This window comes from Colius striatus, chromosome Z, assembly GCF_028858725.1.
Source record: "Colius striatus isolate bColStr4 chromosome Z, bColStr4.1.hap1, whole genome shotgun sequence".
Classification (NCBI taxonomy): Eukaryota; Metazoa; Chordata; class Aves; order Coliiformes; family Coliidae; genus Colius; species Colius striatus.
This window is the reverse complement of record NC_084790.1, coordinates 40,001,307-40,013,348: the sequence shown is the minus strand read 5'-3', so window position 1 is coordinate 40,013,348 and position 12,042 is coordinate 40,001,307. Positions and strand designations below refer to the sequence as shown.

Genomic DNA, 12,042 nt, shown 5'->3' with positions numbered 1-12,042 from the left:
GTCTCGGATTATATTCTCTTAACCAAGACCAGCAATCAAAATCTATGTGAATGTCTTACAGTATGGAAAGCTTTACTCAGAAATTAGCAGTTTTTCACTGTCAATCTCAACAGAGGCATCAAGTTCCACAAGAGTCTCTTCAAGGTATCTTCTAATCAGGACTTCATTAATAATGATGGAATAGAAAGTTGTAGTCAATTTGAAACTTGGAACAGTTGCAAGTAATTTGGAAGACTCAATAATAACTCAAAACAACATTGAAAACTTAGAGAAATTATAAAACCAACTCATCCTGAGTGTTATCACTGAACATATGAAGGAAAAGATGGTTACCAGGGGGAGTCAACATGGCTTCATCAAAGGGAAATCCTGTTTGACCAACCTGATAGACTTTTATGATCGTATAACTGGCTGACTATATGAGGGGAGAGCTGCAGATATCATCTACTTTGATTTCAACTTTTGACACTGTCTCCCACAACATCCTCATCAGAAAGCTCAGGCAGTGTGGATTGGATGAGTGGACAGTGAGCTGGATGGAGACTGGTGATCAATGGCACAGAGTTGAGTTGGAGGCCTGTGGCCAGTGGAGTTCCACAGGGATCGATTCTGGGGCCAGTCTTGTTCAATATCTTCATCAACAATCTGGCTGAGGGGACAGAGTGTACCCTCAGCAAGTTGGCTGATGACACCAAACTGGGAGGATTGGCTGATTCCCCAGAAGGCTGTGCTGCCATTCAGCAGGATCTCGACCGGCTTGAGAGCTGGGCAGAGAGGAACATCATGAGGTTCAACAAGGACAAGTGCCGAGTCCTGCACCTGGGGAGGAACAACCCGATGCACTAGGACAGGCTGGAAGTTCAACTGCTGAAGAGCAGCTCAGCAGAGAGACACCTGGGAGTCCTGATTGATAATAAGCTAAATATGAGCCAACAATGTGCCCTCATGGCCAAGAAGGCCAATGGCATAGTGGGATGCATCAAGTAGAGTGTGGCCAGTAGGTCAAGGGAGGTTCTCCTCCCACTCTCCTCTGTCCTGGTGAGGCCTCATCTGGAGTCCTGTGTCCATTTCTGGGCTCCTCAGCTCAAGAGGGACAGGGAACTTCTGGAGAGAGTCCAGCGCAGGGCCACCAAGATGATCAAGGGTATAGAACATCTTTCATATGAGGAAAGGCTACAGGAACTGGGGCTGTTTAGTCTGGAGAAGAGGAGATTGAGAGGAGATCTTATTCACATTTACAATTATCTAGATGGTGGGTGTCAGGAGGCTGGGACATCCTTTTTTTCTATAGTAGCTAGCAACAGGACAAGGGGTAATGGGATGAAGCTGGAACACAAAAGGTTCCACTTAAATATAAGAAAAAACTACTTTACTGTGAGGGTGAGGGAGCCCTGGCACAGGCTGCCCAGGGACGTTGTGGAGTCTCCTTCCTTGGAGGTCTTCAAGACCCACCTGGACACGTTCCTATGCCACCTGATCTAGGTGAATCTGGTTCTGCAGGGGGGTTGGACTAGATGATCTCTAAAAGTCCCTTCCAACCCCTACCATTCTATGATTCAATGAAGAGGCCACTTAACCTGGGCATATGTGAAGTACAACATTTAATTAGGTGTAATCAAATTCACTAATATAGAATGAAGAATGATTGCTTACATTTCATTCATGTATCCAAGGATGGTGCATCACAAATCAAACATGAATATTATCATGTTACTGAAAAAAAAAAAACCAACAAAAAGGAAGTATGCATAAATATACAAGTCTGCAGGAGTATTCCAAGGTCTAGAAAATCTGAAAGATTTAAGGAAAGCATTGCAAAACTGGACTTGTTTAGAGCTGCATTTGGAACTAAAAGGTTTCTAATGTAGATAGTGGAACAAATTACTCATAGTATTTCATAATAGCTCATAATATCTCAGTTTTAAAGTGTCATCTGTGGGGAATAGCTTTCCTAAGATCAGCAAAGTACCCACAGTGGTCAGGCATCTTTTCAGCCATCTTGCCTATGACTACACATGGGGTCTTACTTCCAAGCATGCAGCACTTGAAGACTATGAAATTTTACGAAGTTAACCTCGAGAGCCCATGGAAATAATATTTTTTTTATTGCAGTAGTAGAGAAGTCCAATTACTTGATGGAAAATATAAATTTTTTTTGTGCCCTCAAAGAAGACATTAGATGGTGAAAATACTACAGTTTTAAGCTTCATACCATATCTCTCAATTTCTCTTTTTTATACATTCCTGCTGAATTTAATAAGGACTGTGGAATAATGAAATACACACTTTCATCCTTAGATCTAAGGCATTTGGTATAAATCCAGTCTATTTCAAAGTTCTGAAATGTCTGTATGACTTCTGCATGTAGATCCATGTCAGATGAGATGGTGCACTGACGATGACCTTTGAGATGTGTGTCTACATCACTGACATCTATGAAAAGATTCCCTCTTGCCTTTAGTAGGTTTCTGTCAAACTCCCTAGAGAATCTCCTTTTGAGCAAATCTGTAAATAATATCAAATCATTTACAACCCAGACAAAAAATAGTTCAGTGCTTATAACTAATGTCTAACTCTGGTGAAGTCTCTAGGCTGTATAGAGAGTAACAGGCTAGAGGGATATCAAATGAGGTCCCTGTTGCCCAAGAGTTAATAGATTGGATAGAATATCAATTTCATTTGAAATAAAAATAGACATTAAAATTTCACCTTCTCCCACAAAATACTTCAGAGGTTAGAATACACAACATTATCATTAAACATTATGCATGTTTAACTTTCAAATACACAGAACACACTCAGCAAGAATTAATCCAGGATGACCATAAAGATGAACAGAGAGCTGGAGCACCTCTCCTGTGAGGACAGACTGAGGCAGTTGGGATTGTTCAGCCTGGAGAAGAAGAGGCTCCAGGGAGACATGATAGAACCTTCCAGTACCTAAAGGGGTCCAACAGGAAAGCTGGAGAGGGACTTTTTACAAGACCATATACAGATGGGATAAGGGTTAATGGTTTTAAACTGAAAGACAACAGATTTAGATTAGATCTAAGGAAGAAGTTCTTCCCTGTCAGGGTGGTGAGACATTGTAGAAGGTTGCCCAGAGAGGCTGTGGATACCCCATCCTTGTAAGGGCTCAAGGACAGGTTGGATGGGTCTTTGAGCAACCTGCTCTAGAGGAATGTGTTCCTGTCTATGGTAAGGGGGTTGGAGCCATGTGATCTTTAAGATCCCTTCCAATCCAATCCATTCTGTTATTCTGTGATCATTGACGATGAGATCAAAATGATAATAGTTCCAAATAACTGGGTGATGTTTAGCTCCAGTTAAATGGCATAACTAGGTACAATCAAACTAGTTACTGTGAATATAATGTAGTTATAGGAACATTTGTCCTTATTATGTCCTTTTAGCTGACCCACTGTGGACGTAGTGAAATGAGAGTGTAAACAAACTGTACCAGTAAAAATTGTTATATTTTTATGAATTATGTTAATGCTTTTGTTGCTTTAACTTAGATATTATAATGAAAGGCAGTGTATCTCCATCATACAAGTGCAAGACACTTAAAATTTATTAATTCAGTTCAAGTTTCTTGATTACGCATTGTTCCTTTTGAGCTGCAAATCTAATAGTTAATTGACACAGTCTAATATTGTGTTACTGTTACAAGGATTATATGGCAAAATGTAATTTATTTTAGTTCATTTCAACATAAAAAAGTAATAATGATACATATTTGTCATGGTTTTGCCCAGTCAGCAAAGAAGCACCATGACAGCCTCTCGCTCAGTGCCCCGCATTCACTCCCACCCTCCATTAGAATGGCAGAGGCCCCAGTAAAATGGGAGGAAAAAGATAAGCAAGGTTGTTGTGGATTGAGACAAGGGAGGGAGGGCTCTCTTCCAGTTGTGATTCTGGGCAAAACAGACTCCAGTACTCAGAGAGGAAAGTAGAAAAGTTTATTCTACTAGATACTAGAAACAGAAAAGAACAAAAGCAAAAAGGGGAGTAGGATGATGGAGAAAATTACAACCAGCATTTTAAGATGTCCCTCCCCAATCCTTCCTTTCTTCCCAGGCCCAGCCCACTGCTCTCGATATCTCTACCTTCTCCCACCTCAACAGCATGCGGGGGGTAGGGAATGGGGGATGTGGTCAGTGTCTCACAGATGGGATCTGTTGCTTCTGTCTTCTCAGATCAGGACAACTCCTGGCATTCTTCCCCTGCTTCAATATGTGGTCCCTCACACAGGACACAATCCTGAACAAACTTCTCTGGTGTGAGTTGTTCCCAGCAGCTGTGGCTTCTGGCAATATAGGGTCACTCACACAGGACATGACCTCCTCTGGCTATAGTTATTGCCCCTGGCAAGGGGTCTTTAATGAGGAAAGTCTCTGCCCCTGATGCAGGGTCTTTAATGAAGTGAGTCACTGCCCCTGATGCAGGGTCTTTAGCAAAATGAGTCTCTGCCCCCAATGTGAGGTCTGTAATGAAATGCAAACAAATCACAGCTTCACCAGTCCTCTCTGCAGGATGCAGGGGAGGCTCTGTTCCAGCACAACTCCTCCTCTCTTTCCTCACTGACCTTGGAGTCCACATGGTTACGTTTCTCTCTCTTCCCACTCCTCGCATCACCACCAGCCAGAGAAGAAAGGATAGAAGAAGACAACACAGGAAGAACCCTCCTCTTTGTCTTCTTAAAAAGTGATCATGGAGGCATCTAATTGCCTCAGACCCAGAAGTGGGTCCTATATAAGAATTCGGGAGAGTTTCCAGTAACTTCTTACAGGAGCCATATTTACAGCCTCTTCCCCCTTACCAGAAACAACTATCATGTCAAATCATGACAATATTATACCAGCGTCGGTTTTTGTAGTTACTGCTGTTGGAAACGAATCCACACTAGTTTTACTGGAGCCAGTTTTGGTTACAGCAATTAATTTCCATAGAAAAAACTAGCTAATTTTTTCTCATCACTTTTTGGCATGAAAAATACACACATAGACACACAAAAGTCATTCATCTAAATAGAATTGGCTGTTGTAGCGGCCTTCATGCCACATTCTTACTCTCTAATAGCTTGCCATCAGCATAAGACGCTTCACTTAATTCTGTTTGATTTTGAGCACAAATATTTTAGGAGATGTCATATGGGAAAGAAGAGCACTGCTCTATATTAATACTCTTGCAGAAAATTAATAAAACAACTTTTCTTTGCTGTCCAAGTGAAAAACATTTTAGGAGTAGTACAAGGATAACAGGCCTTGGACTCACTAGTCTGCCTATATGGGTTGCATGACACTAGTATATATGATCTTACTATCAAGACCTAATTAAGGAATACTCACAACTTTTCTTGAGATTACAGTGTATCGTTCTCTTCATATCGCATATGGAAAATGATATGTAGCTCCTCTGCAATAGTAGACAAGTTAGTCATGCAACTCCATCCTCAGCACTGCTGAATTTTCATGCTGCAATTAGGAATCTTAACATAAAAGTCTTACAGAAGAAGGCTTTATCAGTTGGTTTTGGTTGTTGGGGCTTTTTAAAATAATACATGATCATTTGTATCTGTCAACATTTATATTTGGATTTTTATATCAACATTTAAACAAAATAAACCTCCACTTTCATTCATAAGCTTGGATAAGAAACTTTTTGAAAATACTATTTCTACTTTAATATGGTTCATTTTCTGAAGGGCTTTGCTAGATCTTAGACTTACTGTTGAGGTTCTCACTTAGAGAACTCATATTCAAGGACTATAGACCTTGTAGCTGTGGCCAATTTAATGCTTCTTGTTAAGTAAATACAAAGGCTCTGGTAATTGCACTGGAATTTATAATTCTTCATATCACAATTTATGTAGTTCATGTATTATTAGAATTTTATATATATTTAAAAATGCATCCAGGAAAGGCCACCTTTCTTGACATTAAAAGGAGGTCTTTCACATTAAATTGCCTAGTTTGATGTGATCTGTCTTCTTCACACACATAAACTGTCATTATTTTACTTTCCTATAAAAATCAGCTAATACATTTTCATTTGTAATTCACAGCCACTGTCCTAACATCAAAGCCTCTACTTCTAGTCAAAGAACAAGTAACACTCTCTCTTCAGAGTTGCATAGACTAGTTCAATGGTCAAACAGAATGGCTATGAGGCCCTTCCAGAAAAAAATCATTGAATACCAAGTTGCACTATTGGCTTTAGTTGGTATATGGTTATAATAAGGATTTTTAAAGTAAATCTTTTTAAAAATGGATTTTACAGTAATGCCCAGCTCAGATTAAAAAAAACATACAATATATTTAGGATAAAATTATTGCAGATTCTTTTCTTTCAAGCAGATTATTTGTTGGCTCAGTCTAGAATGTTCTTTAAATTTCTCAGAATTTATGATACTCCTGTAATTTCATCATTTGTAGAGACTTAGAGAACATTAAGTTAGATGTGCTATTTTCTGACTGCTGTTATGAGGAGAAATGTTGAATCCAGACATACTAACGGAATAAACCATTTAGAAATTATTTAGTTGAAGCTATATTTATCCTGCATTAAGACTCAATGCTGAAACAACATAGCCCTCCAGTTACTGTAGTTATAGCTGAAAAAAGATCTCTGAAGTGACTATGTAAGTTGTACTACTACTTCCAAATTAGTATTCGAAAGGCTTTGCCTCCCATTACTGGCCTCTTGAGCTATCCAGAAAAGGTTTGTTTTGAAGAGAGAAAAAAAAAGTTACAGACAGAGCAAAATGTTTCAGATATCTGACAGTCAAAGATAACGTGGCCATTAGAGTTAGTCTTACTATATCCCAAAATGTCAACACACTTGCCAAAAGTGAATTTATCAGCTCAGTACAGCCAAGAGATTTAGTTTATCTAAATGTCTTACAAAAATAAATAGTTTACCACTAGTTTTGAAGATTGGGGTTAATCTAACATTCTATTGACATATGCTATAGATTTAATTTAATATTGTGGTTCAGATGCCTCATCTGATAAATTTTAGTAACATCTACATTAAGAAGAATGGAGTTGTTTCAGTACTCATGGAGTTTAAAATACAGGATTAACAAAGGAAACGTTAATTGAAACAATGTTTGTGAATAGTTTTGCAACAGTTTAAAGAATTTTGCTGATTATTATTGGTCATATGGTTTCAAATATGATAAATTTAATATTTTTCAGGTTTATTGTTTGCTCTACAATGAGAAAATTAAGTGATTAAATGCTTAACTTTTATTTTTTAGGCATATTGGAGATAACATCTGTAGAAATTGGAGTTGTAGCAGTGAAGTCCATAAAGAGCAACTATTATTTAGCCATGAACAAGAAAGGAAAAGTCTATGGCTCTGTAAGTATATTTTTACCCTCTAAATGGATTTCAGGACTCAGCATGGTTCCATATCTTACCTAGGGCAAACTCCCCTTTGCTGTGTATTGCTACTATTTAGAGCTGAAATGAGCTGTTCATCAAAAGTTCATGCTCTGGTAAAGCAGCCCCACTCTCTAAGAGCTCCTTGTTGCTCATATCTAAAAAAGCAGCTTCTGGAACTTATTATGCTTACTGCTTCAGAAAGGTCTCTTACAAAGCAATGGCCAACAGAAAGGGTCCTAAAAATGTAATTTTTAAGGCTATTTTTCCATTTCTCTGCAATACAGTCACATTTAGAAGTAATTCTGGGGGAGGTAAAATATACCTGAAATCCAGATGATGGAGCAGACACAACAAAGAATAAAACCACAACTATGATGAAGATTTCTAGATTAGTCAGCTTTAAATTGACTGTGTTAATTAATACATAAGATAATGGAGAGTACATATAGATACAGAGTTATGTATCATCAGATAGATAAAGTCTGACCAAGCAGAACTTAGCTATCATTTGAAAATTGCCTATACATACTCTATTTGTGTTTGTGTAAATTTGGGATTACTGTGAGGGGAAAAAATAAAACCAAAACCAAAACCACAACAACAACCAAAAAAACCAAACCCCACCAACACAATAAATCCCAGTGACTATCAAACTGTTTTGAGAGGAAGCAATATGATCTATAAATTTGACTGCTAAGCTCAAGAATACTCCCACACATTCACATTATTTCACAAATACCAGATTGTTCTGGTATTACATCCAAGTCAATTTGCAATTTTGCAACTTTTTTTTCCAATTCAAGTGAGCTTGAGCCCACATAAATACCAACTTATTTAAGTCGTCCGTAAAGGTTATGAAACAATCTTCAGGTAGCTCCATATTCAGAACATCCATAGACTTTAAAGATAACAGGTCACAGACAAGTACTGGGTCTGAGTTTATCCTCAGGCAGTGTATCTAAGCCTCCTACCTCTGCTGCAAATAATCAAGTAATGCTAGTCTCAAGAGAGACTAAGGGAGCTTGGAGTTATTTGACATTCTTTAAGAGAACATTTCCATTAGGTGGGTTTAGTTTATACAAACTATATAAGCTGTCGTCCCTCATCTGCACTGTGGCTAGTCACATCTGGTTTAAAAGGGTACTTCTTACTTTCTAAACTGGACTTTGTCAAAGACTTATTAAAGAAAGACCAGAACAGAGAAATGGCTCTTAAACACCTGTAAATGTGAATTTTAATTTCTATAATTACACTGGTCAGAAATACAGGATGATGAGTGCTCAGTCCTGCACCATGCAGAGGTAAAGCCTTTGTCAGTTAAGCAGCACTCACTGATCACAGGTATGCTTCTGGACATAGGTGAAGGTGTAACCATAAATCAGCATCTTCAATTCACACATCTCAGTTTTCAGAGTTTAATTTAGTTATTTCCAATTATCTATCCCAAAGCCTGAGATAAGATTTCCTACCCAAGTTTTTATCTGTGGTTGGTATGGTAAGAGTCCATCCCAACCCTATATACACACAAAAGAACTCAAAAGAGCCTTCATGTACCATTGGTGGAAACTGCTGCCATTAGATTCAGTAATTCATGGTGTATTAGAAGAGGAGGATATAAATGTGGAAAGCCTTTTTTTAAAAAAATCAGGCTAATTTTTCAATATTCACATCATAAAAATCACAACATAATGACTTATCAAAACCTATTCCATAATACTCTAGAGATTTCAAGAATGCTTCTGTTATTATTTTTCCCAAGAGTTGCAGGCAGACTCGTATTACTACAATGCAGCAGCTTGCAGATGGATAGGAAAAACTGAACCAATAAAAACTTTAAAAACACTCTTAAGCATGTGCACAGTAATCATGGGTACAGGGTAATGTTGAAATTTGTTTGAAATGAGCAAAGCAATCCTGGGCTAATGCTCATACCCCTGCCAATATGACTTGTTAACCATATCATAACATCACTCTTTATCTAATAGAGATAGAAGTTTGAATTTGAGAATAATTCTAAATCTGAGAAAACAAGTGAAGTAAGACTGTCTTACATTTATCAAACACTTTTCCACTTTACTGACTTTGGTTAGAATGAGAAAGCAAAAGAAGATCCACTACTTGGTTGCGGTTTTTTTGACAAAATAAGGTCCTGGAACAGAAGAGGCTACTGTGGTTTAGAACTGTGATTGATGGCCACCTGCCTTCTTAATACCTTGATGCCAGAAATGGGACTTCTAAATGGAATTTAAATAACTTGATAAAACTAAGAGATTTTACATGTGGGAGTTGTTTGTGGAAACACAGCATTCTTGGCTTTTTTTATAGAGAAGATCTATGTAAATGTGCATTTAAAATTATAGAAAAAGAAGTTTCCTCCTACACGTTTCAGCATGTTTGCAGTTTTTATTCTTTCTAATAAATTGATAAATGGTTCTTCGTTAAACTAGAAAATCTTAATCCCTGATACCATACACAAAATCACTTTCAAGATTATTTAGCTAGTAAGGTACAAGATTGTACATCTTACTTTATATAAGAATTAGACTTATTCCATGCATATTTTTTAACATAAGGTATCAATAATCTGGTTCTAGATATTTAAGAGTTATATTTGTTAAAACTGAAATATGACAAATGGCTCTAAGATTGCTACTTCATACTTTGAATAGAATTTGATACTGTTGCCATACACCAACACAGAAAAGTTTATTTTCAGCCATGAGTGAATTATTTCATTTCACTGCTGTAATTATGCACTGAATAATTGATTTGTCTTTTGTTGTTTTCACCTTTTGAAGTCTAACTGATGTGGCTTTATTTGCTGTGGATATTGTTCAAATTTTATTTAAATACACTGTAGAATCCTAAAAAGGTGTCACACACAGAACATTAAACTCTTCCAAAATATTTTTAGAAATTATTTACCTTGAGAATGCTACAACTCTGGAAGATTATGTTTATTCTGAATTTTTGTGTTTGATTTCTTCTTTTAACAGAAGGAGTTTAACAGTGATTGCAAATTGAAAGAAAGAATAGAAGAAAATGGGTATAACACATATGCATCCTTGAATTGGAAGCACAATGGAAGGCAGATGTTTGTGGCTCTGAATGGAAGGGGAGCCACAAAGAGAGGACAGAAAACAAGAAGGAAAAACACTTCAGCTCACTTTCTTCCAATGGTAGTAATGTCATAAATGAAGGAACTATTTTATTGTTGCAGCTGAACCAAAGGCTCTTATACCAAGAGTATTTGGTAATCTTGAAGAGCAAATGCAAAGAAATAATGAAGACATCTGCTTGATTGAATAGAGAGCAGGTGAAGCATTGAAGGTTTTATACTCATTGCTGGCACATGAAATACTTTTACTTAGTTCAGTGTCTTATCTTATAATCAAGATATAAGCTGGATCGAATGGGATGGAAGATATTGCCAGTGTGAATAGTTTTGTTTTGGTTTTTTTTTAATCTTTGCAACAGAATTTAAGGGACGCGCAAAAATCTGTTGAATGATCTTCATGGGGAAAGCTATTTATGGAATACTAACTCATATCAAAGACCTTAATTGCACGTTGAAGCTTAATGATCCAATGAACAGTTAAGATATGCAAGCATTTACTGGAAGCACTTGGGTCATATGCACAAATAATGACATTTCTGAAGAAGCCTTGTGGAAGATGGGATAGAATTAAGAAATATAAGCAAAGTAGTTTAAAACTATTCTAACAAAATGAATAGTCTGCCTTGCTTGTATGTTCTCAATTCATTTCTTTTTATTTCTCTCTAAGTTATTTATTTAATAGGATGTTAAATATCTTTTTGATTTGAAATGTTTTCTTCATTTGCTTCTTTGTTGTTTTCCCTTTTTTCTCAGTACTTCAAACAGGTTGATAGGTTAAATGTTAAAACCTCACAAGTACTCTGAGAACAAGTATTAGACAAGGCTTTAAAGGCAGAATTTAATGTGTATAATCCATTTTTTTCCTAAACTGTCTTGCACTTAAGTGAAAAGACCAAACAAGCAGTGCTTGGATATATGATATGGAGTGTCTTTATGTTGGAGAAATTTTTCTACTTGTCAGAACTCAAGAAAAAACTTCAAGAAGGGTCTTTCTGCAATTTTGAAATTGAGAGAAGGGGCCACATCTGTACTTGGGTGTCAATGCATCTACGTGTATATTCATCTGACTTTGATGTCAGTTTGGAACTGAGATCTAATGTATTGCGATCAGTGCAATATTCCACAGCAAACACTGGGCTGGAATCTAGATATGGACAGCCCTGCTGAAGTGATTGAGACTGTAAATGTTAAAATTAAACAGTGTATAATTCCCAAGTGTAAAATTTGGCCTCTGAAAGGTAAGTAAGACAGCAACAGTCCTGCACTCCTTATTCAATCAATATGTCTATTCAGCACATTTGTCCTTGTTGCCAGCTTGTAGAATCACAGGCATAGAGTGGGAGCAGTACCTAAGTAAATTCTAAGGGACAGGAGACTCAAAATCATGCTCATGCATTTAACAGAGATTATTATTCACATGTATATAACATATCAGAGCCAACCAAAAAGCTGTGCTGGTATCCAGCTTTAGCATATCTTTCATATCCATCATAGTAACTGAAGGCTCAAAATACATAATATCCAGCACATTT

General features: G+C 37.1%; 1 protein-coding gene across 2 annotated transcripts in view; it reads left to right on the top strand.

Moving 5' to 3' along the window:
• FGF10 (fibroblast growth factor 10) overlaps positions 1-11,119 on the top strand; it is a 61,964-nt gene extending 50,845 nt beyond the window's left edge. For both annotated transcript variants that reach the window (XM_062018539.1, XM_062018540.1), the window contains exons 3-4: positions 7,265-7,368; positions 10,389-11,119. In XM_062018539.1, coding sequence (XP_061874523.1) covers positions 7,265-7,368; positions 10,389-10,586 — 302 coding nt within the window. In that variant the 3' untranslated portion in view covers positions 10,587-11,119. The remainder of the gene's footprint in view (positions 1-7,264; positions 7,369-10,388) is intronic.
• The last annotated feature ends 923 nt before the right edge of the window (positions 11,120-12,042 follow it).